Source organism: Gorilla gorilla, chromosome 1 (genome assembly GCF_029281585.2).
Source record: "Gorilla gorilla gorilla isolate KB3781 chromosome 1, NHGRI_mGorGor1-v2.1_pri, whole genome shotgun sequence".
Taxonomy (NCBI): Eukaryota; Metazoa; Chordata; class Mammalia; order Primates; family Hominidae; genus Gorilla; species Gorilla gorilla.
The window spans coordinates 19,186,563-19,212,018 of NC_073224.2; the positions used below are offsets into that span (position 1 = coordinate 19,186,563).

Consider the following 25,456-nt stretch of genomic DNA (forward strand, 5'->3'; position numbering starts at 1 on the left):
AATAATAAGGAAAATAAAATAAAAAATTCGGGCATGGTGCAGAAACTCACTCCAAATAAATTACCTACCAAAATACTTATATAATGGTGGAAATATTCCAAAATTCCATATTTTGGGATTTATACACGAAAGATAAACAAATTAGAGGCCAAGAGGCTGCCGGAAGGGAAAAACGGGGCCTGGGAAGGCCGTTGCGAGGAATGAGCTGGGCCTAAAGAGGCCACTGGCAGGCAGGAGCTGGACCTGCCAAAGTGGCCGAAAGGCAGGAGCTTTGGACTGGGGAGGCCGCAGTGAGGCGAGAGCTAGCTGGGCGTGGAGAGTCCGCTGTGAGGCCGAGGCCGAGGCCGGGCCCGTGCAGGCCTTCGAGAGGCAGGAGGCTGGGCCTGCAAAGGCCCACTGGAGGTCAAGTTCTGGGCCTGAAGACGCCGCCAAAAGTCAAAAGCGGGGCCTGGGAAGGCCGCCGAGAGCCATGAGCTGGGCTGGGCTGAAAGAGGCCACTGGGAGGCAGGAGGAGCTGGGCCTGGAGAGGCTGACTCGAGGAAGTTTTGCACCTGGAGAGGCCGCCGAGAGGACGGAGCTGGGCCCGGGGAGGCCGACTTGCTGCTCTTCCCGGCCCAATTCCAGGCCGACTTCAGGACGATTTGGGCCTGCAGAGGCCGCCGGGAGGCCCAAGCTGGGCCTAGAGGAGCCCACCGACCGGAGGCCGTTTAGGGCCTGCAGATGCCATCGGAGGGCAGGACCTGAGCCTGGAGAGGCCACCGTGAGGCCTGAGCTAGGCCTGGGGAGCTTGGCTTCGGGAAGTTGTGGGCCTACCAGGGCCGCTGGGAGCTGGGCAGGAGCTGAGTCCAAAGACGTTGTTGGGAGGCCAGAGTCGGGCCTGGAGACGCAGCCGGGAGGAAGAGCTGGGCCCGGAGAGGACGCCGGGAGGCTGCAAGTGGGTCTGGAGAGGCCGACTTGAGGAGGCCCGGCCACTGCCTCCCGCATGGCGGCCTCTGCAGGCACAGGTGTTCCTCCTGGCTGCATCTCCCAGCCCAGATCCAGCCTCCCAGCAAACAAGCTCTTTTGGCTCAGCTCCCGCCGGCGTTTGTAGACCCCGAAGTTTCTGCAACCAAGGGCTCAGGCCCACATCCCGCCTCCAGTAGCCTGAACAGTCCCAGCTCCGGCTGGAGAAGAACGTCTGCAGGCCCCGCTGTTGCCTCCCGGGGTGTCTCCAGGCCCAGCTCTCGCCCCACCGCGACCGCCCAGGCCCAAGTCCCTGCCTGCCTCCCAACAGGCCGCGTGCGACCCTGCTCCTCCCTCATGGTGGCCTGTTGAGGCAGGGGCTCACACTGACCTCTCTCAGCGTGGGAGGGGCCGGTGTGAGGCAAGGGCTCACACTGACCTCTCTCAGCGTGGGAGGGGCCGGTGTGAGGCAAGGGGCTCACGCTGACCTCTCTCAGCGTGGGAGGGGCCGGTGTGAGGCAAGGGCTCACACTGACCTCTCTCAGCGTGGGAGGGGCTGGTGTGAGGCAAGGGGCTCAGGTTGACCTCTGTCAGCGTGGGAGGGGCCGGTGTGAGGCAAGGGCTCACACTGACCTCTCTCAGCGTGGGAGGGGCCGGTGTGAGGCAAGGGGCTCAGGTTGACCTCTGTCAGCATGGGAGGGGCCGGTGTGAGGCAAGGGCTCACACTGACGTCTCTCAGCGTGGGAGGGGCCGGTGTGAGGCAAGGGCTCACACTGACGTCTCTCAGCGTGGGAGGGGCCGGTGTGAGGCAAGGGACTCACACTGACCTCTCTCAGCGTGGGAGGGGCCGGTGTGAGGCAAGGGCTCACGCTGACGTCTCTCAGCGTGGGAGGGGCCGGTGTGAGGCAAGGGGCTCACGCTGACCTCTGTCAGCCTGGGAGGGGCCGGTGTGAGGCAAGGGGCTCCCGCTGACCTCTGTCAGCCTGGGAGGGGCCGGTGTGAGGCAAGGGGCTCCCGCTGACCTCTGTCAGCCTGGGAGGGGCTGGTGTGAGGCTAGGGGCTCAGGCTGACCTCTGTCAGCCTGGGAGGGGCCGGTGTGAGGCTAGGGGCTCAGGCTGACCTCTGTCAGCCTGGGAGGGGCCGGTGTGAGGCAAGGGGCTCCCGCTGACCTCTGTCAGCATGGGAGGGGCTGGTGTGAGGCTAGGGGCTCAGGCTGACCTCTGTCAGCCTGGGAGGGGCCGGTATGAGGCAAGGGGGTCAGGCTGACCTCTGTCAGCCTGGGAGGGGCCGGAGTGGGGCAAGGGGCTCAGGCTGACCTCTGTCAGCGTGGGAGGGGCCGGTGTGGGGCAAGGGGCTCAGGCTGACCTCTGTCAGCCTGGGAGGGGCCGGTGTGAGGCAAGGGGCTCAGGCTGACCTCTGTCAGCGTGGGAGGGGCCGGTGTGGGGCAAGGGGCTCAGGCTGACCTCTCTCAGCGTGGGAGGGGCCGGTGTGAGGCAAGGGCTCACCCTGACCTCTCTCAGCATGGGAGGGGCCGGTGTGAGGCAAGGGCTCACACTGACCTCTCTCAGCGTGGGAGGGGCCGGTGTGAGGCAAGGGCTCACACTGACCTCTCTCAGCGTGGGAGGGGCCGGTGTGAGGCAAGGGCTCACACTGACCTCTCTCAGCGTGCGAGGAGCCAGTGTGAGGCAGGGGCTCATGCCTCTGGGCAGGGTGCCAGAGGCATGAGTTGGGCATCAACAGGCCACCGTGAGGGAGGAGCTGGGCCGCACGCGGGCTGCTGGGAGGAAGGCAGGGACTTGGCCCCGGGAGGCCGCCGTGGGGGCAAGAGGTGGGCCTGGAGAGGCCCCTGGGAGGCAAGAGCGGGGCCTGCAGAGGCTGTTCTCCAACCAGTGCCGGGCCCGTACAGGCCACCAGGCGGCTGGAATGAGGCCCAAAGAACTTGGCTGGAGAAAGTTCGGGGCCTACAAAGGCGGTTGGGAGCTGGGCAGGAGTTGAGCCAAAAGAGCTTGCTTACTTGCTGGGAGGCAGGGCCGGGAGATGCCAACTTCAGGACAACTTGGGCCTGCAGAGGTCGCCGGGAGGCCCAAGCTTGGCGTGGAGGAGCCCACCGACCGGAGACCATTTGGGGCCTGCAGATGCCATCGGAGGGCAGCAGTTCATCCTGGAGAGGCCACCGTGAGGCCTGACCTGGGCCTGGGGAGCTTGGCTTGAGGAAGCTTTTGGCCGACCAAGGCCGCCAGGAGATGGGTAGCCAATGAGTCCAAAGAGGTCGTTGAGAGGCAGGAGTCGGGCCTGGAGACGCAGCCAGGAAGAGGAGCTGGGCCCGGAGAGGATGCCCGGAGGGTGCAAGTGGGTCTGGAGAGGCCGACTTGAGGATGTTCTCTGCCCGGAGAGGCCGCCGCAAGGGAAAAACTGGGCCTGGAAAGGCTGTTGTGAGGAATGAGCCCCACGGGCCTGAAGAGGCCACTGGCAGGCGGGAGCTGGGCCTGCCGAAGCGGCCGAGAGGCAGGAGCTTTGGACTCGGGAGGCCGCAGTGAGGCGAGAGCTAGCTGGGCGTGGAGAGTCCGCTGTGAGGCAGAGGCTGGGCCTGTGCAGGTCTTCGGGAGGCAGGAGGCCGGGCCTTGTCGAGGCCTGCAGAGGCCACCGAAAGTCAAAAGCGGGGCCTGGGAAGGCCGCCGGGAGGCATGAGCTGGGCTGGGCCGAAAGAGGCCACTGGGAGGCAGGAGGAGCTGTGCCTGTGGAGGCTGTTGTGAGGCAGTAGGCTCATCTGCGGAGACTGCCGTGAGGTAGGGTATGGGCCTAAATAGGCCATTGGGAGTCATGAGCTTGGTCTGTAGAGGCTGACTGGAGAGAGTTCTGGGCCTGGAGAGGCTGCCGGGAGGTAGGAGCTGGGCCAAAAGATTGAAGCACATTTACATTTATTAGGCACTTCATTTCCATTATTACACTGTAATATATAATAAAATAATTATAGAACTCACCATAATGTAGAATCAGTGGGTGTGTTAAGCTTGTTTTCCTGCAACTGGATGGTCCCACCTGAGCGTGATGGGAGAAAGTGACAGATCAATAGGTATTAGATTCTCATAAGGACAGCGCAACCTAGATCCCTCACATGCACGGTTCACAACAGGGTGGGTTCTCCTATGAGAATCAAATGTTGCTGCTGATCTGACAAGGTGGAGCTCAGGCGGGAATGTGAGCAAAGGGGAGTGGCTGTAAATACAGACGAAGCTTCCCTCACTCCCTCACTGGACACCACTCACCTCCTGCTGTGTGGCTCCTTACGGCTCCATGGCTCAGGGGTTGGGGACCCCTGCTCAAGTGCATCCAAAGCGACCCTTCCCACACCAGTCTTCATAGTGGTCAAGGGCAGCAACCACTTAGCTCCCAAGGCATGTGCCTCAGCTGGCATTTCGTCACAATCAACAGTAAGTGGTAGCTTGAGTCATTGTGAGGTCACTTCCTGGAAATCACCAGCATCCCATTTCCCACTGGCAAAGAGCTCAGCACTGCCCCCTGGGAAACCAAACCTATGCCCCAATCCCATCTGTGTGGGTTTATCTCCCGGGACCCTTCCTAACATATTAGTCAGAGTCCAATCAGGAAGCATAAACCACTCAAAAGTTTAAAGTGGTAAAATTTAATACGGAGAATTATTCATTATAACAGGTGAACAGCATAATGAGAGATAGGCTAGCACAAAGTAAAGAGAACTCTAGAGAATACAGGACTAGCCCAGGCCAGGCATGGTGGCTCATGCCTGAAATTCCAGCAATTTGAGAAGCTAATGCAGGAGGATTGCTTAAGGCCAGGAGCTAGAGACCGGTCTGGACAACACAGTGAGACCCTGTCTCCATCCAAAAAAAGAAAAAGGTTAGCTGGGAGTGGTGGTGCACACTTGTAGGCCCAGCTACTCGGAATGCTGAAGTTTGAGCCTGGGAGGTCAAGGCTGCAGCGAGGCATGATTATGCCACTACAGTCCAGCCTGGTGACAGAGCAAGACCCTGTCTCAAAGAACAAAACAACAACAACCATTTACAGATAGAAAAGAGATAGAGCTAATAAGCTAAGGAAAGATGTTGAAATGTGACAAGTAAAGTAACATGAGGTCTTTTATCTATTTAAAACAATCAAACAAAAAATGACTTACTAAATTATAATACCCTGTGCTGGCAAAGGTGCAGTGAAATGGGCACTTTCTTATACTATGAGGGGTGTTTAAATTGTATATAAGCCTTCCCGGGTAAAGCTTGTCAATTTTTTAAAATAACGGAGACAGGGTCTCACCATACTGCCATACCGCCTCCTCCAACTCTTGGCCTCAAGCAATCCTCCTCTCTTAGCCTCCCAAAGTGCTAAGATTATAGCTGGGAGGCACCCAAAACCCTGTCAATTTACATCAAGGGTAATGAGAATGTCCATTCACCATGACTCACAGTAATCTTACTTCTGGGGAGACAATTCAATCTAAACAAAAGGTCATCTGTACAAACAGTAAAAATCTGGGAGTAGCTGAAGACAGAGTTGGTAAGTGAAATAAGAAACAGTTCTAAGAAATTAAACTATGGTATCAATAGGCACCTGGTATAAAAGGTCAGTTGATGTTAGCTGCTACTTTTTTGTTGTTTTCAGACAGGGTCTCACTCTGTCACCCAGGCTGGAGTGCAGAGGCCTGATCATGACTCACTGCAGTCTCAGCCTCTCTGGGCTCAAGTGATCCTCCCACCTCAGCCTCCCAAGTAGCTGGGACTACAGGAACATGCCACCACACTAGGCTAATTCATGTATTTTTCTTTAGGGATGGCACAGGTCCTTACTCTGTGCCAACAGCTCCTGTGCAGTGATCCCAGGGGACAAGGCAGTGACTGACATGTTCCCTGTCCTCAAGGAGCTTTTATCATGGCTGAGATGTCAGACAACTCATTAGATGCAGGTGTGATGGGATCACATGAGAAGGTAGCCCAGGTCAGGCTGGAGGTCAGGGAAGGCACCTTGGAGGGAAGGACTTTTAAGCTGAGGCTTGATTGAGAAACAGAAAGCAGGTAAACCCAGGGGTGCTGGCCAGGACCTGTGCAAAGGTAGGAAGGGGGCCCAGCGGAGGAAGCGAAGGCCCGGGTGGCTGCAGCACAGACGCTGGGGAGGCCATGGCCAGAGGAGAGACTAGAGAGGCAGGTGGGGGTGGAGCAGGCAGAGGGAGCGGCGTGGATTTCACCTTAGAGCAGGGCTGGCACTGAGAGGTTTCAGCAGGGCAAGGCCAGACAGGAGCACACTGCCAGTGCCCTTTACCCTACCCTAAGCCCTTGCCATCTCCCTCCAGGTGGTGCCAAGAGGGCTCTGAGAGAGGATGTGGGGCCCAGCAGTGAGGCAGGGACCCCCTCTGGCCCTGACCCTGGGCTCTTCTGGTGGGCTGGGATGGGGAGGAGCACCCCTTTAACCCGCTCTGAGAGCCCTGTCGGGGGTCCTGACCCTCACCCCAGACTTGGGCCATCTCTCCCCAGCTCCGCAGGGCCCAGTTGGAGGAGGCCATGGCCCTGTTCGGTTTCTGCAGTTCCTGTGGGGAGCTCCAGTTGTGGAGAAGCAGACAGCGCTGCTCCAAAGGGTGCAGCCCCAGGCTGACACCCTGGAGGTCATGCAGCTCAAATATGAGGTACAGCCCTGGGAGCTTGGCACCTCCTCCTTGCCTTGCCCCTGCCTCCCTGTGGTCCGCTGCTGTGACTCAGTTTTCCAATTTAACTACGGTCCTGCCTGGGGGAGGGGAGCAGAGAGCTGGCCTGAATTTCGAGGGCCTCCTGGCCCTTAAGGACTCGGATGGCTGTCTTTACAGGGGCAGGCAGCGTGGGCATCCCTGTAGCAGAGAGCACCACTCAGGTCTGTCATAGGCTAGAGGGAAGTGTGGGAAGAGAAAAAGTCCCCCAAGAGGGCTGGGTCCTCCTTTTCCCTAGAACTTCCTCACTGCCCTGGCTGTGGGAAAGGGCCTCTGGGCTGAGGTCAGCAGCTCTGCTGAGCAACTGAGACAGACATATCCTGGGAACTCCACACAAATCCAACGACAGCAGGAGGAACTGAGACAGAGGTGAGAATGAGGCAGGAGTGCAGGTGGTGAGGCAGGCAGGCACAGTGCCCAGCCCGGGCCTGACTCACTGGCCTCCCACCATGCCAGGTGGAGAGGCTGGACGTGTCCGAGGCACAGGGAAGGGGCAAGGGACAGCCAGTCTGGCAGCTTCTGTCATGTGAGGCTCTGGCCAGGGCTCCAGGATGGATGGGGAGGTGTCCCTGTTGTGGAGACAACCTTGTACCCTCTGCCCAGGTGGGGGCAGCTGGAGGCTCTGAAGAGGGAGAAGGCCGTGCAGCTGGCACACAGTGTGGAAGTGTGCAGTTTTCTGCAGGAGTGTGGACCCACACAGGTCCAGCTGCGAGACATGCTCCTCCAGCTGGAGGCCCCGCAGCCAGGGAGCTCAGAGGACACCCGCCACGCCCTGCAGCTGGCCCAGAAGAAGACCCTGGTGCTGGAGAGGAGGGTCCACTTCCTCCAAAGTGTGGTCGTAAAGTACGGCCAGCGCAGTGGCGGCATTGGGAGGCAGTGAGGACCATGGGAAGGCGTGGGCAGGGCAGTGGAATGAGGAAGGGACAGAAATTGGGATGGGGAGAGGATAGGTAGGAGGGCTGTGGCAAAGATGGGGGGATGATCAGGAGAAAATGCTCCTGGGGACAGGAAGAGCCCTATGTTTTTTTATTTCTTTTTGAGACGGAGTCTTGCTCTGTCGCTCAGGCTGAGTGCAGTGGCGTGATCTCGGCTCACTGGAAGCCCAGCCTCCCGGGTTCACGCCATTCTCCTGCCTCAGCCTCCCGAGTAGGTGGGACTACAGGCGCCCGCCACCACGCCTGGTTAATTTTTGTATTTTTAGTAGAGACGGGGTTTCACCATGTTAGGCAGGATGGTCTTGATCTCCTGACCTCGTGATCTGCCTGCCTCGGCCTCCCAAAGTGCTGGGATTACAGGCTTGAGCCACTGCACCTGGCGAGCCCTATGTTCTTGCTGCCCCCAGGTCAAGGGTGGGGTGGGCATTGAGAGTCACCACCACTCTCCCAGGGGGATGCAGGTTTGGAGAGAGGACATATGCCTGGGGCACCAGGCCCAGGACAGGGCACTGACTGTGCAGTGCGCCCTGTCTCCCAGGGTTGAGGAGTCAGGCTACGCAGAGAGCCAGCCTCTGCAAGGACAGGTGGAGATGCTGCAGGGGCTGCTGAAGCAAGTACAGGAACAAGTGGCCCAACAGGCCCGGCGCCAGGCTGAGACTCAGGCCCGGCAGAGCTTCCTGCAAGAGAGCCGGCAACTGCTACTGTGGACAGAGAGTGTCCAGGCTCAGCTGCGCAGCAAGGAGGTGTCGGTGGATGTGGCCTCGGCTCAGCGGCTGCTGAGGGAGCACCAAGACCTGCTGGAGGAGATCCACCTGTGGCAGGAGAGGTCAGGACAGGAGGGCAGAAGGGGTGCACTTTGGGCTGGGCCCAGGGCTCTGGGCTCTGGGTTCAGGCCCAGAAAGAGCATGCGGGAAGTAGTGTGAATTCCCCAGGGAGGGGCCCAGACTGGTTGGTGTCTGGCATGCTGCTTGAGGCAAGTTTACACAGAGGAGAATAGAATCTAGGACTGGGTCAGGCAGCCTGTACACTTCGAGGAGAGACCCAGGACACTGAGCTGCCTGGGAGGCTCTCTCCAGCCCAGGCCCGGCTGGCCCCCTCCAGGTGGGCCCGATGCATCGCTTTCAGGGCATCTAGCCTCCCCTGCCATCCTGGTAACATGGACCCCAGTGGCCCCTAAGTGGAATGGCTCAGGACCCACCCACGGGTCTGAGATCCCCACCTCCTTAGTAAGGTGGTGCCTCTCCTCCTGCAGGGATGATGTTATGGGCTGGCAGGCAGGCAAGGCCACCAGGGACAGTCCACAGGCTGTGCCCCTCCTGAGGGCACTTGACAGGTGGTCAAGTGGGCACTGAAATGCATCTGGTCCTCAGCTTGCCAGACTCCAGTACCTGGTTCTGCAGCGGCTCAGAGGAAGTGGAGCCTTGCTCTAATTCACACAAGGGTATTACCTGTTCCCAAGCCACCTGCTGAAAGGGGCACCTTTTCTAATTGTTCAAAGCCTCCATGGGGGCTTGCAGTGGCCCTGCGGCCAGGTGCTTTTGTGGCTTGCGTGATTTTTCTGTCTCACGCTGTGCTGCCTCCGCATGTCCTCTAGGCCGGGCATCGGCCGTTGGCAGTCCACACTTAAGGACGGCCGGCTGGAGCCGATGGGGGCTTGGGAACCCCTGCATCCTAAGCACTCTGCTGGGCCTATCACATTCAGTGTCTCATTCATGATCCAAGATGCGTGAACCCTGGAGGTGAGAGGAGAAGGAGGCTGACGAGGGAGCCTGCTGGGGTTTGACTCTCTGCCTGTCATCCTGGTCAGGCTGCAGCAGCTGGAGGCTCAGAGCCAGCCCATGGCAGCCTTGGACTGCCCAGACTCCCAAGAGGTGGCCAACACTCTGAGGCTCCTGGGGCAGCAGGGCCAGGAGCTGAAGGTTGTGTGGGAGCAGAGGCAGCAGTGGCTGCAAGAGGGGCTGGAGCTGCAGAAGTTTGGCCGAGAAGTGGATGGTTTCACTGCCACCTGTGCCAACCACCAGGCCTGGCTGCACCTGGACAACCTTGGGGTATGGAGCAGGAATGTGGAGCTAGGCTGTCACTCCCCATCACTGGAGGGAGCTCATCCCCTTGAGTCCAGAAGCCAGGCTGGGCAGGAGGCCCCTGGGGCAGTGGCGGGTGAGATGGTCCTGACCCCCATTCTCCCACGCATGACCTCAGGTCTCTGCACTCCCAGGAGGATGTGAGGGAGGCCCTGAGCCTGCTGCAGCAGCACCGGGAGTTTGGGCGGCTCCTGAGCACCCTGGGGCCTTGGGCAGAGGCTCTGTGGGCACACGGCGAGAAGCTGGTTCAGAGTCAGCACCCAGCTGCACACACGTGAGCCTGGCCTCAGTCTGCAGCACCTGCAGATGACCCTTTCTCAGCCTGCACAGACGGCCGCCCTGGGGCTGGGAGAGTAGGGGGTGGTGGAGAGTGCACCTCGTGCTGGGGTGGGAGTCCTCTCCCATGCCCTCCTCCAACTCCCCCGGCCCTCCAGGGTCAGAGAGCAGCTGCAGAGTGTCCAGGCACAGTGGACCAGGCTCCAGGGGAGGAGTGAGCAGAGGAGGAGGCAGCTGCTGGCTTCCCTCCAGCTCCAGGTGAGGGGCTGGGCCCAGGTCGCATGAGGCCTCCCTGAAAAGAAAGCCTGAGACCCTACAGAGCTCTGTGCAGCCTACAGAGCACTTTCCTCATGCGCTATGTCATTCAACCTCTCAACACCTTCTGTGAGGCAGGCAACACAGCTCAGGTTTTTCCTGAGGAGGAAAACGGGGGCTGTGGCCACACCACCCTCAGATGCAGGGCTAGGCACCAGCCCCCACCCGCCGTGCTCTGAGACCCACTCTCGCCTGGTTCTTGGCAGGAGTGGAAGCAGGATGTGGCAGAGCTGATGCAGTGGATGGAAGAGAAGGGGCTGATGGCTGCGCATGAGCCCTCCGGAGCGCGCAGAAACATCCTGCAGACACTCAAGCGGCACGAAGCAGCTGAGAGTGAGCTACTCGCCACCCGCAGACACGTGGAGGCCCTGCAGCAGGTGGGGGACACGGGACAGAGGGTGCAGAGCCTCCTTGTCTTCAAATTCCCAACCCTACTGCACCACCTGTTTTCATGGAAGAGTCTTTGAAGGAAAAATCAGCCTCAGCGTGAACCTAGAACCTCCCCCCGCAAGCCTCCTTGATGCTGCTGGCATCCCCTTGGCACCCAAACCAGCCCCAAAGCTGCCGCCATCCATCCCTTCCCCCACAACTCTCCGTGGCAAGTCCCAGAGCCGGCCACCTCTACCAGAACACGGTTCTCCCCAGCCACCAACCTAATGCCGGCTCACCCCGCTCTATTTGCAGGGGTCAGAGGAAAGCCCCCCTACCTGCAGTTTTGGGGCCACGTGAACTGCTTTCTTCCAGGCAGCCCGTGGAGTGCAGCTGTGGTCACCCCCTCACCTCCACTGCCACCCAGGTCCAGCCTGCTGCGGCCACTGGTGGTACCAGCAGCTCAGCCAAACTCCCTGGGCCTTTGTCTCCACTCCAGGTTGGGAGAGAGCTGTTGAGTAGGAGGCCCTGCGGCCGGGAGGACATACAGACCAGGCTTCAAGGCCTTAGAAGCAAGTGGGAAGCTTTGAACCGCAAGATGACTGAGCGTGGGGACGAGCTCCAGCAGGCTGGACAGCAGGAGCAACTCCTGAGGCAGCTGCAGGTCCACTGGGAAGAGGGACAGGGCACAAGAGGGAGACGGAGGCCGGGCTGGGCTGGACAGAACGGGGAGGGAGAAGTCTGGGTGTTCTGCTGACCCTGGCTCTGCAGCCTTTGGAGGCTTCTGGCCTAGGACAAGCTGAGCGTGGCTTTCCGCTCAGTCGGCCAATGCAGGATTCTCTCCTGTGTGCCCAGCGGGTGGTCAGCACCACTTGAGTTCCCCAGGGAAGAAGAAGCGTGAGGGAACAGGGGAAGATTGGGCACTTCTGGCCGAGGGTTGGCAGTGGTGGGGACAGAGCTCCCTGGTGAATCTGGTCCTAAAAGTCCAACAGTCCCAGAGCCCGGGAAGGCCACTTGCTGTGCTGTACACAGAGAACCTAATGCAGCTCCATGCGTCCCTCCCAGGATGCAAAGGAGCAGCTGGAGCAGCTCGAAGGGGCCCTACAGAGCTCGGAGACAGGGCAGGACCTGCGCTCCAGCCACAGGCTGCAGAAACGGCACCAACAGCTGGAGAGTGAGAGCCGGACCCTGGCTGCCAAGATGGCTGCCCTCGCCTCCAAGGCCCATGGCGTGGCCGCCTCCCCGGCCATCCTGGAAGAGACCCAGAAGCACCTCCGGAGGTGGGGCCTGTCCTCCCACCCACCTGTGTGTCACTCCTCCATGTGAATTTAAGGTCCCACAAGATGGCACCCACAGGACCGGGGTGTCCAGATCTCCTCCCTTATGAGTAGAGTCATTCTGGGTTGGGAGGGTCGGAGACCCCATTATGCATCCTTAGCAGGACCCCCACAGTGCGGTCAGGCGAGTCATCTAGGCCATGAGGTGGGGCCCTGGCGCCCTTCCACTGCCTCCCTTTGTCAGATGGGGCTTTGCTCTATTCCCTGGTCTTGTTCTTCACGGGCCCTGGCTTGGCCAAGGAAAGAACCAGGAGCCTTGTGCTCACTCTGTTCCCAACCTCTCCCATCTCTTCCTCCTCCTCCTAGGCTGGAGCTTCTGCAGGGGCATCTGGCCATCCGGGGCCTGCAGCTGCAGGCCTCAGTGGAGCTGCACCAGTTCTGCCACCTGAGCAACATGGAGCTCTCTTGGGTAGCCGAGCACATGCCCCATGGCAGCCCCACCAGCTATACCGAGTGCTTGAATGGTGCCCAGAGCCTTCACCGCAAGCACAAGGTAATAGCCCTCTCTTCCTACAGGATTGCCGACATCCGCTTCCCAGACCTTAGAAACCCTCTGCCCCTACTCAGGTGTCCTGGCCTCTAAGCCCTCACCCCTGGGTATCCCAATTTCCAAATCTCTGCTCCAGCTATTTTGACCCTGGGGGTCTTGCCATGATTGGGGCCTGGAGCCATATCCATGGCTCTGCTCCGGATGCCCCTGGGTTAAGGGCAGCAGCCTCTCAAGCCACTCTGTGGCAGGAGCTCCAGGTGGAGGTAAAAGCTCACCAGGGGCAGGTGCAACGGGTGCTGAGTTCTGGGTGGAGCCTGGCAGCCTCAGGGCACCCCCAAGCCCAACACATCGTGGAGCAGTGCCAGGAGCTGGAAGGCCACTGGGCAGAGCTGGAGAGGGCATGTGAGGCGCGGGCCCAGTGCCTGCAGCAGGCTGTCGCTTTCCAGCAGGTAGGATGCAGAGAGGTGGGGTTGGGGGAAGAGGCAGAAGTCAGGGCTCCTTGAGGGGCCACCTGTGGGACTCTCAGGGAGGCGGATCAGTGGTGGGGGCTCTGGGCTGGGAGCTGATGGGTGCCCCTATGGGCACAGAAGCCCCTTTGATGCTGGAGAGCAGGGGCAGATGTCTCCAGGGCTGACGGAGGGTCCTGTCTGAGATCCTCCAGGTGAGTTGGCCCCACTCTTGGCAGTACTTTCTGGATGTGTCAGAGCTGGAGGGCTGGGTGGAGGAGAAGTGGCCGCTGGTGAGCAGTCGGGACTATGGCAGAGACGAGGCAGCCACCCTCAGGCTCATTAACAAGCACCAGGTACCACGTCCTGAGCCTCCCCTGCAGTGTGGTCTGGGTGATGATGGACCACGGGGAGAGGGCTGTCACCCTCCCTCTCTCAGAGGCACGGAGCCCTGCTCTTGCTTCCTGGAGACACAGACAGCCCCATCCCCACTGCCCACCCAGATCCCACAGTGCCCCTTCTTCCAAGGCAACCTGGGCACTGTGATGTACACGCTTTCTCCCTTCATCTTCTTACGAGTCTTGCCTCTCCCTGTGGCCTTGGGGTTTCTCTGCCTCCTCTTGCTTCCTCTCTACCCCACCCCTGGCACTTCTCTCCTCTGTCAAGGTCACCTGCCCAGCCCACTCCACATCTCCCACAGGTGTCTTCCTCCCAGGCTTTACCTGTCATCCTTTGAATTAATTAAATGCCCTTCATGAAGCCGACCTCCTCCCACAAACATCCCCTGGCTGAAGGGAGGGAGGTCTCGAAGTCCCCTTCCTCACTCCTGAATTCGGACTCCCAGAACCACACAAGCTTCAAAGCCTGGAGCCCACGGCAGTCCCGGTTCCTGCTGTCACTGAATTGTCCTCCTGTCTGGGCATGTTTCCTGCACAGCCCCAGTTGCAGTGTGTTCTGCGACAGGACCTTCAGAGAGGGTCTTTCTAAAGGCCTGTAGCCTTGGCCTCACGGAGCACCCATCTCCCGGCTACACCGGACAGCTTGTTTAACTCTGCCTCTCTCTTACACATGGATGTTGGGGTCCAGTCTAATGCCTCCTGTGCCCTCCCTTCCTTGGCCCAGATTAGCCAGCATTCACCTTTCCCTGCTAAATAATGAGCCCTCAGTGGGCACAGACCAGGTGTTCACTTTATGGAACAATAAGTACTTACTCCATCAGTAATGGGTAGATGGATGCTGGGTGGGTGGATGGATGAGTTGAGGTAGATGGGATGGGCGTGTGAGTGGTGGGTGAATGGATGAGGATTGGTGACTGGATGGGTGGGGGACGGACAGGTGGGTGGATGAGTCACCCAGGCTGAGCCTGGCATGGGTCCTCATGCATCATAGGCTCTACGGGAGGAACTAGCCGTTTACTGGAGCTCCATGGAGGAGCTTGACCAGACGGCCCAAACCCTCACTGGCCCCGAAGTCCCTGAGCAGCCGCGTGTGGTGCGAGAGAGGCTCCGGGAGCAGCTGCGGCCACTGCAGGAGTTGGCGGCCACACGGTGAGGACACCATAACCCCTCTCATCAGTGGGTACAGGAGGCCTAGCCACAGCTGACTGTTCCCATGCCATGGCCCAAAGTCAATCAGAACCCATGACCCCAGGCTGTAGAGATGCACTGGGAGAAGGGTGTGTGTTGCTCACCTCTTTCCATAAATTCTTCAGTGAGGCCCCACAACTCCCTGCAGTCCATCTCCCCACGTCCACACCCTCCTCTGCCCCTACACCTGCACTGCTGTGTCTACTACTCCCTGAATCGTGAGCCGCAGGCTTGGACAGAGACCATGAGTAACCCCAGTTTTCAGATTGGCCCCTCTGGCTGGCCCGACTGGCCCCCAGGGGGGTGGGCAACTCACTTCTGGGGAACCACGGGCTGTCACCACAGGCACCGGGAACTGGAGGGGACCCTGAGGCTGCACGAGTTCCTGAGGGAGGCCGAGGACCTGCAGGGCTGGCTGGCAAGCCAGAAGCAGGCAGCCAAAGGAGGGGAGAGCCTGGGGGAGGACCCCGAGCACGCCCTGGTGAGAAGAGGGCCAGGGTCAAGGAGGGTGCCCTGGGGCAGAGCCTATGGGGTGGGGAAGCTGGCTCTGGCGGGGCGGAGGAAGAAGGTGGCAGCAGAGCGGTGAGCCCTGGCTGAGGTGGGGCCTCCTGAGTGGAGTGGGCAGACGCCGTGGCTGTCCAAGCCCACATCACCCAGTTGGGCACTGAGGTGCCTCGATTCCCAGGCTGCTTGACGCCTAACCGGCCGGGGGCTACCCTGTCACCCACTCCCCTCTTCTCAGCACCTCTGCACCAAGTTTGCAAAGTTTCAGCACCAAGTGGAGATGGGCAGCCAGTGGATGGCTGCCTGCCGGCCGCTGGCAGAGAGCCTGCTAGAGCGTGGGCACAGTGCTGGCCCCATGGTCCGTCAGAGGCAGCAGGATCTGCAGTGAGTGCCCAGAGGGCCAGGCCAGCATGGGGTTTGGGGGAAGCAGCTGGGCAGGCAGGGCCCAGAGTGGTAAGAGAGGATGGCATGCTGTGAGGGCCACGCTGGCCCTGGCTGCCCACAGGGCTCTGCAGGGGGCCTAGCTCCAGAGAAGCTGAGCCCGCCACAGGCTCTGGTCTGTGAAGGGAGGTGAGGCTGGGTGTGCAGGTCAGAGTCCTGCTCCCAGGATTGAGAGCAGGAGCTGTGGGAAGATGGTGGGGCCAGACATCAGGGCCTTCCCCTGAGCTACCCCAGCTCCTGTGCTCACTCGGGACAGCCTATGCCTCATGTGGTTCCTAGCTGTCCACTTGGCTGATTTGGATCCACTCCCAGCCTGTGAGCTTTGAGGCAAGGTCATGACTTGCTCATAACCCCTAGCCCAGAGCCTGGCCTGGCAGAAGCCTTAGGAGCTCAGCCAGTTGCAGAGTTAGCGAGGAACGGAGAGATGTGGCCTCTGCCCACAAAGCGTCTGTGATCATAACCTGGGTGACGCACTATGAGTCAAAGCACAGGATGTAAGGAGTATCACAGCACAGATACCATGCAGTGCCGAGCATTACAGCAGCAAAGCACTGAATTCATGGTAAAGCTAGAAGACAGGCTCCCAGGAAGAAGGTGCGTAGGCAGGGCCACAGGCGGGAGAGGTTTTAAGGAGGAGGAGCTTTGGGCAAGTCCCGATACAACTCAGAGAGGAGCAGGCTGACCAGACCTAGCGGGAGGGAGGAATGAGACGGCCCGGCAGCTGATCCCCGGCTGGCCTTCCACATGCCGTGGGCAGGGCCGCCTGGTCGGAGCTGTGGGAGTGGACCCAGGCCCGAGGCCACGTGCTCCGAGACGCCGAGACCTCCCTCAGAGTTCACAGAGATCTCTTGGAAGTCCTCACCCAGGTCCAGGTGTGAGCCGGAGGGGTGGCTAGAAGTGGATACACTCCAGGCTCAGTGCCCACCCTCCATCCCTCATCTCCTCGGCATTCTCCCTTCCTCAGGAGAAAGCCACGAGCCTCCCCAACAATGTGGCACGGGACCTGCGTGGGCTGGAGGCCCAGCTGAGAAGCCACCAGGGGCTGGAGCGAGAACTCGTGGGCACCGAGCGGCAGGTGAGCCCAGCTGGCTGCCTCTCCGACCCAGGCCCCTGCAGCCCCCTCAGGCTGGCCCGCCTGTTCCTCTAGATTTTCCAGTCTCCCTCAGAGCCTCCCATAGGCCTACTGTGCATGGCAGGACGTGGCCCAAGGGGGCCAGAGTTCCCAGGCAAGGGATACATCTGCGAGATAATCAGGAGGACATGACCCTTGCCTCCCTGTTCCCTGCCCCTCCCGCAGCTGCAGGAACTGCTGGAGACTGCAGGCAGGGTGCAGAAGCTGTGTCCGGGGCCTCAGGCCCATGCGGTGCAGCAGAGGCAGCAAGCTGTGACGCAGGCATGGGCAGTGCTGCAGCGACGCATGGAGCAGCGCCGCATGGAGCGGCACAGGGCCCAGCTGGAGCGGGCACGCCTCCTGGCCCGCTTCCACACAGCGGTGAGGGCTCCTGCCCCTTGGGTGGCGTGTGTGTGCATGTGTGTGTGCTGCACCATGCATGGGCATGCACGCATGAGGCCCTCCAGCTCCGGAGGGAGAACAAGCATGGACTCGGGTGGGAGAGCACGAGCACACGGGATGTCAGTCTGGCTGGTCAGGGGCTGAGCACATGGGCGTAGCAGTGACACCTTAGGGTCTGGGTCAGTGCCAGCAAGGTGAGTGGCAGGGCAGTCATGCAGGGTCCCAGCCAGGGCTGGGAGTAAGAACTGCCCAGGAAAGCTCATAACTGGAGACCCAGATGTTAGACAGTGACCTCTGGATCAGTCAGTATCTATTTAATGTCTGTCTTCAGCTCCCTGCTGAAGCCACAGGTGGAGAGAGGAGGGCAATATAGAAGCTATGGAAAGTGGAACTGCTGCCCTCGTGGAGCCCTGCTTCCTGGGGAGATGAGCCCGAAACCCAGAGAATCAGACTGGGACAGTAGGTCCTGGCCACGGGGTGTCCCCGGCATCCCACTGCCCTGGGACCTGGCAGACCAGGAGGCCCAAACTGACACTGCAAAAAGGCTTGAGTTTAGGGACCTAACTCTGCTGATTTGCTAGCAGTGTGAGCTTGAGCAAGGCACTTAACCCTGGGTTTGTCATGCACTTAGAGTTTACAAGACTCTTTGTGCCATTTACCCTTCCTTCCTCCATGCAATGAGATATTTGGACAAGGGCCTGAAGTCCCTCCAGCACCAATCTTGTATAGTTGTACACAAATCAGCAGAAGACTGTAAGGGTTAAATTAGTAATTCAGAGAACAAGGAGAGCAGTGCAATGTCAAATACCAGGGAAGGCTTTGCCCAGGCAAAGGCGGCCAAGGGGCCTTTGAAGAGCAGGTGAACTTTCTTTCCCCATCAAGCAGTCTTGATGGGGTTGATCTTGCTAGTCGCCAGTCCTCTCATGGCCTCATCCAGGTGAGCTCTGTAGAGATGGGAAGGCAGGAGGAACAAAGGGCAGAGATGTGTCGTGGTGAGGGTCTGGCTCATGTAGGGGGTTCGTGGTTCTGGGAGGATCGGGTTGGATGAGAACGGAGAAACCAAGTGACAAAGGGCCACACGTGCCTCACCCGAGGCCCTGACCCAGGTCGGCTCGGGCTGTGTGAGTGGACTCAGGTGGGCTGCAGTTGCCTCAGCACCTGATTTCCTGCTGCCCAGCCCAGCCCTCACCTGGCTCTCCCTCCGTGTCCCCGGGATCAGGTGCGTGACTATGCCTCCTGGGCAGCCCGCATGCGCCAGGACCTGCAGGTGGAGGAGAGTTCGCAAGAGCCTAGCAGTGGCACGCTAAAGCTCAGTGCCCACCAGTGGCTCCGGGCAGAGCTGGAGGCCCGGGAGAAGCTGTGGCAGCAGGCTACCCAGCTGGGCCAGCAGGCACTTCTTGCTGCAGGGACACCCACCAAGGAGGTGGGCCCCCTTCCCGGGTGCCCCCACATACCCCAGCTGACCTAGCCTGTGCCTGGCCACCTGGTGCCCTGTCCTACTGTGCCATGCTGGCCTCTCCTCAGGAGCTTCCCTCAGGATCCAGTCCTCACCTCACCCACACCACCCTCCCCAGCTGAGGCTCCTCATGTGTCCATCCCCAGGTCCAGGAAGAGCTTCGAGCCCTGCAGGGCCAGCGGGACCAGGTGTATCAGGCCTGGGCACGGAAGCAAGAGAGGCTGCAGGCCGAGCAGCAGGAGCAGCTCTTCCTCAGAGAGTGCGGCCGCCTGGAGGAGATCCTTGCGGCCCGGGAGGCAGGTCCCCTCTCGCCCTCACACTCCGCTCAGCCTCCTGCTCCTCCTTTCCACTCCCCTCTCTGCTCAGTCCCTTTCCTCCTGCCTCTCTGGCTTTTTCTCTAATATGAGGCAGCTGTGCACAAGTCCTTCCAGGTGGCCATGGTGAAGTGCTGAGGCCCCTGAGCGTCCACTGACATCCCCAGCCCCTATCCCAGACTGAGCCCCGAGGAAGTTGGCCAGAGGCTGGTCATGCTCCCCACATGGTGCAGAGGTTGAGGTGTCGCAGCCTCCCAACCTGGACTCCCACTCCTCACAGCTCCATGCCAAGCTCAGTGGGCACTCCTAAGGCCCTGCCATACCCAGAGTGCCCATGGGCACAGACTGCAGCTGGAGGGGCTGGCTGGCTGGAAGGCTTGGTGGCCTCTTTGACTTTTCTGTGGATCCAGGTCTCCCTGAAAACCAGTGCCTTGGGGAGCTCGGTGGAAGAGGTAGAGCAGTTGATTCGCAAGCACGAGGTCTTCCTGAAGGTTCTGACTTCCCAGGACAAGAAGGTAATGGAGTCAGGAGGCCTGGGCGTGGTCAGAGTGTGGTGGTCGGGAGAGAGTCCTGAAGGGGGTCACGGAGCGCTTGGTGCGTTCCTGGAGGCAGTGCTGATGAGCCTGCGAGGCTGGGGGCCTGGTTGGGGTTGACTGCGCAAGTTGTATGTATGGCTCAAGAAGAGGGCCCAGGGGGAGATGGGCCACACTGCAGAGACCCACACGGGGCATTCGGCTCTGTCCACACCATGTGGTCCTTGGGGAGCAGACTGGTCTGGCTTGTGGCTGGGAGGATCAGACACCCCTCAGCCATGTGGGGCTGAGGAAAGGGCTCCGGGGCCCTCAAAGAAAGGACTGTGAGCCCTGCAGGCCAGGCCCTACCCCAGCCCAGGGTGGGAGAGCAGCAGCTGTGCTCCTGCCCCACAGGAGGCAGCCCTGCGTGAGCGGCTGAAGACGCTCCGGCGCCCCCGGGTGCGGGACCGGCTTCCCATCCTGCTGCAGCGCCGGGTGAGAGTGAAGGAGCTGGTGGAGAGCCGGGGACACCCTGCATGCCTCCCTGCTGATGGCCAGCTTCACCCAGGCCGCAACCCAGGTCAGAGGGCACCCCCAGCCCAGGGCCTTCCACTGGAACCACACTCAACAGTTTTCAGCCGCCTTCACACCGCAACACTGTGAGGCGGAAACAGGTTCAGGGGGTGGATGGCTTTCCCAGAGGCTGCGCTGGAGCCCAGAACATGGGATCTAAGCCCCTTTGTGTGGAGGCCCCACCAGTGTCCCGAGCTCTAGCAGGGCCAGGGCAAGAGAGGTGGGGAAGGGAGCAGAGCAGCCCAGGGCCCCAGGAGTAGGGGCCACACCTCCAAAACGAGAGCCCACCCAAGGCCCTGCCCGGCTGCCTCCTGCAGCAACCTTCCGGAGCTGGAACCTTCAGGGCTCATTTACCAGGTGCTGCCCGCCCCACCCCTGAGGCCAGCCTCCTGGGAATGGCTGGGGGCTAGGCCTGTGGCGTCTGGGGCCTGAGGCTGCAGAACATTGCAGCATTCATGTCCCACCCCCACCAGGCTGAGGACTGGATCCAGGCATGGGCCCAGCAGCTGAAGGAGCCGATCCCTCCTGGGGACCTGAGAGATAAGCTGAAGCCCCTGCTGAAACACCAGGCCTTTGAGGCTGAAGTCCAGGCCCATGAGGAGGTCATGACCTCTGTTGCCAAGGTAACAACCGGGCCCTCAGCCCCATGCCTGCCCCAAAGTGTGGCCCAGGGACGATGTCAGTCTTAGGAGGAAGTGCAGCAGGCAAGATGTCCTGTGTCCCCTCTCTCCCTCCAGAAGGGAGAGGCTCTCCTGGCACAGAGTCACCCTCGAGCCAGAGAGGTCTCCCAGCGGCTGCAGGGCCTGCGGAAGCACTGGGAGGACCTGAGGCAGGCAATGGCCCTCAGGGGCCAGGAGCTGGAGGACAGGCGGAACTTCCTGGAGTTCCTGCAGAGAGTGGACCTTGCAGAGGCCTGGATCCAGGAGAAGGTGTAGCCCCAGCTGGGTGGGGGCTGAGAGATGGGGGGAGGAGCCCTCCCTTGACAGGAGGGATCCCCAGCAGCGGGTGCCAGGAGCCTGGGCTGGTGCTCAGAGCGTTCCCTCCCCACCCTCGGCCTTCACAGGAGGTGAAGATGAATGTTGGTGACCTGGGCCAGGAGCTGGAGCACTGCCTGCAGCTCCGACGGCGGCTCCGCGAGTTCCGAGGAAACTCGGCCGGGGTAAGGGGGCCTTGCTGGGTAGAGGATGGCCATGCATCCCGCACTGAAAATCCAACTGAGAGCAGGGAAAGAGTGTGGTCTGTAGAGCAGGGCGTGGGCGCCATGCCTGCTCCTCCCATGCCCTCGGGCAGGCTCCCTCCTCTCACCGGCCTTCACTCCTTCCTCTTTAGAATGGGGGTAGCACCCACCTCAGAGGTAAGACAGCACGTGTGTGGTGGCAGGTACGTGAATCTCTAGCTGTGATAAAACTGCATCGACCTATCCCCCACTGCCCCGCACAGATGCATACTTGCAAAAACTGATAAAATCTGAATGAGGTCTGGTCTAGTTGGTAGTATTACACCAACGTCAGCTTTGTGGTTTTAATGTTATCATTATATAGGATGCTGCTGTAAGGGAAGCTGGGGAAGGGCACAGGGACCTCTCTGCAGGACTTTGGCAATTTCCTGGGCATCTATAATTATTTCAAAAAATCTTAAAAAGAATAGGACGTATGCCTGGATGTGGCAGATAATCAGCGCCCACCTTCAGTGTGACTATTTCAGCGTCTCAGCGTCTTCTCCTCACCCCACACCCGCCCCCTCACACATACACACACCAAACATCTATTTCTCTTATGTGGTATACAGGGGAAAAAAGTGGCAAATGTATTGACAATCAGGTGTTAAAGACCAAATGTGCTAACCTTGTCCCCCGGTACATGTATGTATTACTTTTTAAGAGGCGGCAGTGCTTAAACCTAAGACATCCCTTGTTAATGGTGGAATTTCACAGACGCTGTGCCAGATGCTGTAGTAGGAAGAGAGCTAGACTCTAAAGGAGCTGGGCTTGAATCCCGGCTCTGCCGCAAAGGAGCCAGGTTAGCCTCTGAGCTCTGCTCCGGCATCTATAAAAGGAGGGGAATGTCCTTCCCTGCCTACCTTGCATGAGGCACTTCATAGGAAAGTGCTTTGGAAATTTAAACAAGCTCTACAGATGCCAGAGGCAGGAGATCTGCAATCACACCCTGCGGTGGACCCGCTCCCTGTGTACCTTTAAACCCCATCCAGCGTCCAAGCAGCACCAGCCTCAGCTCAGATGAGTCCTGGGGTGGGGACACCGAAACCCCAGGAAGCCAGAGCTCACTGTTCCATTCCACAACCTCCCTTTGCTTCTCTTCATCCAAGAAACTGAATTTTCATTTTAAAAGTTTCTGTGGCTGGGCACAGTGGCTCATGCTTGTCATACCAGCAGTTTGGGAGGCCAAGGCGGGCAGATCACTTGAGGTCAGGAGTTTGAGACAAGCCTGGCCAACATGGTGAAACCCCGTCTCTACGAAAAATACAAAACTTAGCCAGGCTTGGTGGCAGGCACCTGTAGTGCCAGCTACTCGGGAGGCTGAGGTAGCAGAATCGCTTGAACCGGGGAGGTGGAGGTTGCAGTGAGCTGAGATTGTGCCACCGCAACAACAGTGCAACAGAGGGAGACTAGGCAACAGAGGGAGACTCCGTCTCAAGAGTCTCTGTTAGTGAGCATGTGCCCACTCTCCCCCTCCTACATGGTACCCAGCGCAGGGATCCCATTTTCTGGCCTTAGAGATGACTCTGGGGCTGCAGGCTCCAAGCTGATCTTGCTCACTTCACCTGGACGGGTTGACCTCAGGGACCTGCCGCAGTAGAGGAGGCAGGAGGCAGTTCTTCCCACTGCCCAAATATGCAGTTCCTCGTGCTCCGGGTCCAGGCATGCTTCCAGTGCCTGCTGAGGTGGGAAGAAGGGGCTCTGCGTGGGGGGTGCCAATGCCCTCACCCATACCTCCCCTGCAGGACACAGTGGGTGATGCCCGCATCAAGAGCATCAGTGACTTGTCACTGCAGCTCAAGAACCGGGACCCTGAGGAAGTCAAGATCATCTGCCAGCGGCGAAGCCAGCTCAACAACAGGCCAGTCCCAGGCTGGGGAGAACCAAAGGGCCGGGAAGAGGGGTGGAAGGCCACCTCAGGCTCCACATGACACCACCACCCCTTGGCCAGGTGGGCGAGTTTCCATGGCAACCTGCTCCGGTACCAGCAGCAGCTCGAAGGGGCCTTGGAGATACACGCGTTGTCCCGAGAGCTGGACAATGTCACCAAGAGGATTCAGGAGAAGGTACGTGGTGGAAAGAGGTCCCGGTGGGGGCTGTGAGCAAATGCAGTCAGGGGAGGGGGCGCTGCCTAGAGTCTCCCATGCATCTCCCCCCTCACTGGCCTCTCCTGTTCAGCTGGGTACCTGGAGGTGGGTCCCAGCAGGTCTGCACCAGGGACTTCTGATGGGCTGGCCCTCAGGATCAACTCAGGACCATAGAAACACCCATTGCAAGCTCAGTGGGGGCTTCCCTGTCTCCTTTCTCCCCCAGATCTGGTCCCCAGATACATGGCAGGTCCAGAGGCCAGAAAACACACTCTCTGTTTCCTCCCATCCCTGAGGAAGCCCAAACCCTCGGGAGGTTTGCCCTGGGACTGTGTATACAACCACAGAGCCCCGGGCTGGAATCTGGCAGAGTTAGAACCCGGTCCAGGAAGCCCTCGTGTGAAACAGGTGCTGCTGCCTGTGCTGGGCATGCCTGGCTGTTTCCTCCGCTGGCTTCTGCCCTCAAATGACGGCACAGGCCTGTCTGTCCATCCTTGCTCTATTTTCTTTCTCGCTCCTCAAGGGATGAGAGTTGAGTGAGACTGTACAGGGAAGCAGCACACACGTGAGGTTCTTCCCTCAGAGGAGACTCCAAATCCAGAGTTGCTCCTCAGAATCGTCCCCCTCACATAAGGAAGAGATCTCTGGCCCTCAAAGCCGGGGCCAGGAAATCACGCTGGGGACTTGCTGTGCACACAGAAGCCACTGGTTGGGCCCTTTGCCAGGAAGGAGGAGCCGAAGCAAAGGCCCAGCAGGTAACTGGCCATGCCCCTCCTCCAGGAAGCCCTGATCCAGGCCCTGGACTGTGGGAAAGATCTGGAGAGCGTGCAGAGGCTGCTGCAGAAACACGAGGAGCTGGAGCGGGAAGTGCACCCCATCCAGGCCCAGGTGGAGGTGCGTAGCTGGCTGTAGAGCTGGGCCCAGGGCATCTCCTCAGTAGGACCCTGGGCACAAGTGGGGAGGAGGGGCTTTGGGATGCCAGGGTGGCCCAGAGCTCCCCTGCCCCAGCCTCTGACACCGGCTTCCCCCACAGTCCCTAGAGCGTGAAGTGGGCCGCCTCTGCCAAAGAAGCCCTGAGGCAGCCCACGGCCTCAGGCACAGGCAGCAGGAGGTGGCTGAGAGCTGGTGGCAGCTCCGGAGCAGGGCCCAGAAGCGGTATGAACCCGCAGGCCTTGCCCTCGCCGACCCATCCTCCAGCATCTCAGTCCCCACACCTCCCCTCAGCCCCTGTGTTCCCCTAGGATTCCTTCTCCACCCTTCAAATAACTGTACTGTCCTCCCAGTACCTCCCAGCCCGTGGGCCCTCCTGTGGTTGAGGGGATTAAGGGACAGAAGACACCAGTGGGCATGGGGGAGAGGGGTTCGAAGGCCTGACGACTAGCTGACGAGCGCCGTGGGCAGGAGGGAGGCGCTGGATGCCTTGCACCAAGCTCAGAAACTCCAGGCAACGCTGCAGGAATTGCTGGTCAGCGCCCAGAGGCTGCGGGCTCAGATGGACACGAGCCCCGCTCCTCGCAGCCCTGTGGAAGCCCGGCGTATGTTAGAAGAGCATCAGGAGTGCAAGGTGAACGGGCAGCTGGCCCAAGCCTTTCCCAGGCTCTCAGCTCTGCCCTGCCCTCCCCTTCCTCTCATCTCCTTGCTCTTGGGCCTCCTGAGTGTCCCGCCCTGCCTATCTCCTCCAGCTTCCCACTCCTCAGCTGCTTCCCCACCTCTCTCCTGCCTGCTGGGCTGCTTCCAGCCCCCAGTGATCTGAGCCCAGTCCTGTTCCAGGCCGAGCTGGACTCCTGGACAGACAGCATCAGCCTGGCCCGAAGCACTGGGCAGCGACTGCTCACAGCGGGGCACCCCTTCAGCTCCGACATTCGCCAGGTGCTGGCTGGCTTAGAACAGGAGCTGAGCAGCCTGGAAGGGGCCTGGCAGGAGCATCAGCTACAGCTGCAGCAGGCCCTGGAGCTACAGGCAGGCACGGTCCCATCCCCAGCCTGCATCTTGCCCCCCGCCCCGCAACAGGGCCTGCGCTGACCCCACAGCCTCTGGTCAAGGCTAAGACTGGAGGAGCTGCTGTGCCAGGGACTTCCCCACCACTCAGCACTCTTGCCTTCCAGGACCCTGGTTCCCTAACCTGTGCCACTGGAACGGTCACTCCAACTGCAGTGGCTGGACCCTCCGCCGACTGTCTCTTGCCTTTTCCTTTGTTCTCAGCTGTTTCTGAGCTCAGTGGAGAAGATGGAACGTTGGCTTTGCAGCAGGGAAGACTCCCTAGCCAGTGAGGGTCTGTGGGTAGGTGCCCAGCAGGAATGGGCAGGAGGGGGGAATTACAAGAGCAGCATTAGGGGTCAAACCAGCCAGTGCTGCC

At 60.1% G+C, this 25,456-nt stretch overlaps 1 protein-coding gene and 1 long non-coding RNA gene across 2 annotated transcripts in view; one reads left to right on the forward strand and one right to left on the reverse strand.

The window, feature by feature from the left end:
• Positions 1–1,207: 1,207 nt before the first annotated feature.
• On the reverse strand, positions 1,208–5,062 carry LOC134758748 (uncharacterized). Its single transcript, XR_010134287.1, has 3 exons — positions 4,209–5,062; positions 3,924–3,981; positions 1,208–3,830 (listed from the first exon to the last, which is right to left on the reverse strand). It is a non-coding gene; the product is annotated as an uncharacterized lncRNA (long non-coding RNA).
• A 782-nt stretch (positions 5,063–5,844) lies between these two features.
• Positions 5,845–25,456, forward strand: part of LOC134757776 (spectrin beta chain, non-erythrocytic 5-like) — a 29,762-nt gene continuing 10,150 nt past the window's right edge. Inside the window, 35 exon segments of the mRNA XM_063702227.1 lie at positions 5,845–5,878; positions 6,263–6,304; positions 6,444–6,592; positions 6,888–7,018; positions 7,253–7,525; positions 8,123–8,410; positions 9,392–9,632; positions 9,800–9,939; positions 10,100–10,199; positions 10,463–10,633; positions 11,125–11,289; positions 11,691–11,905; positions 12,269–12,455; positions 13,138–13,254; positions 14,288–14,445; positions 14,830–14,965; positions 15,227–15,372; positions 16,187–16,301; positions 16,394–16,504; positions 16,727–16,921; positions 18,162–18,365; positions 18,545–18,694; positions 19,123–19,227; positions 19,639–19,754; positions 19,756–19,804; positions 20,271–20,420; positions 20,535–20,726; positions 20,861–20,956; positions 22,759–22,874; positions 22,965–23,079; positions 23,881–23,994; positions 24,134–24,255; positions 24,502–24,664; positions 24,871–25,059; positions 25,303–25,380. Coding sequence (XP_063558297.1) covers positions 5,845–5,878; positions 6,263–6,304; positions 6,444–6,592; positions 6,888–7,018; positions 7,253–7,525; positions 8,123–8,410; positions 9,392–9,632; positions 9,800–9,939; positions 10,100–10,199; positions 10,463–10,633; positions 11,125–11,289; positions 11,691–11,905; positions 12,269–12,455; positions 13,138–13,254; positions 14,288–14,445; positions 14,830–14,965; positions 15,227–15,372; positions 16,187–16,301; positions 16,394–16,504; positions 16,727–16,921; positions 18,162–18,365; positions 18,545–18,694; positions 19,123–19,227; positions 19,639–19,754; positions 19,756–19,804; positions 20,271–20,420; positions 20,535–20,726; positions 20,861–20,956; positions 22,759–22,874; positions 22,965–23,079; positions 23,881–23,994; positions 24,134–24,255; positions 24,502–24,664; positions 24,871–25,059; positions 25,303–25,380 — 5,073 coding nt within the window.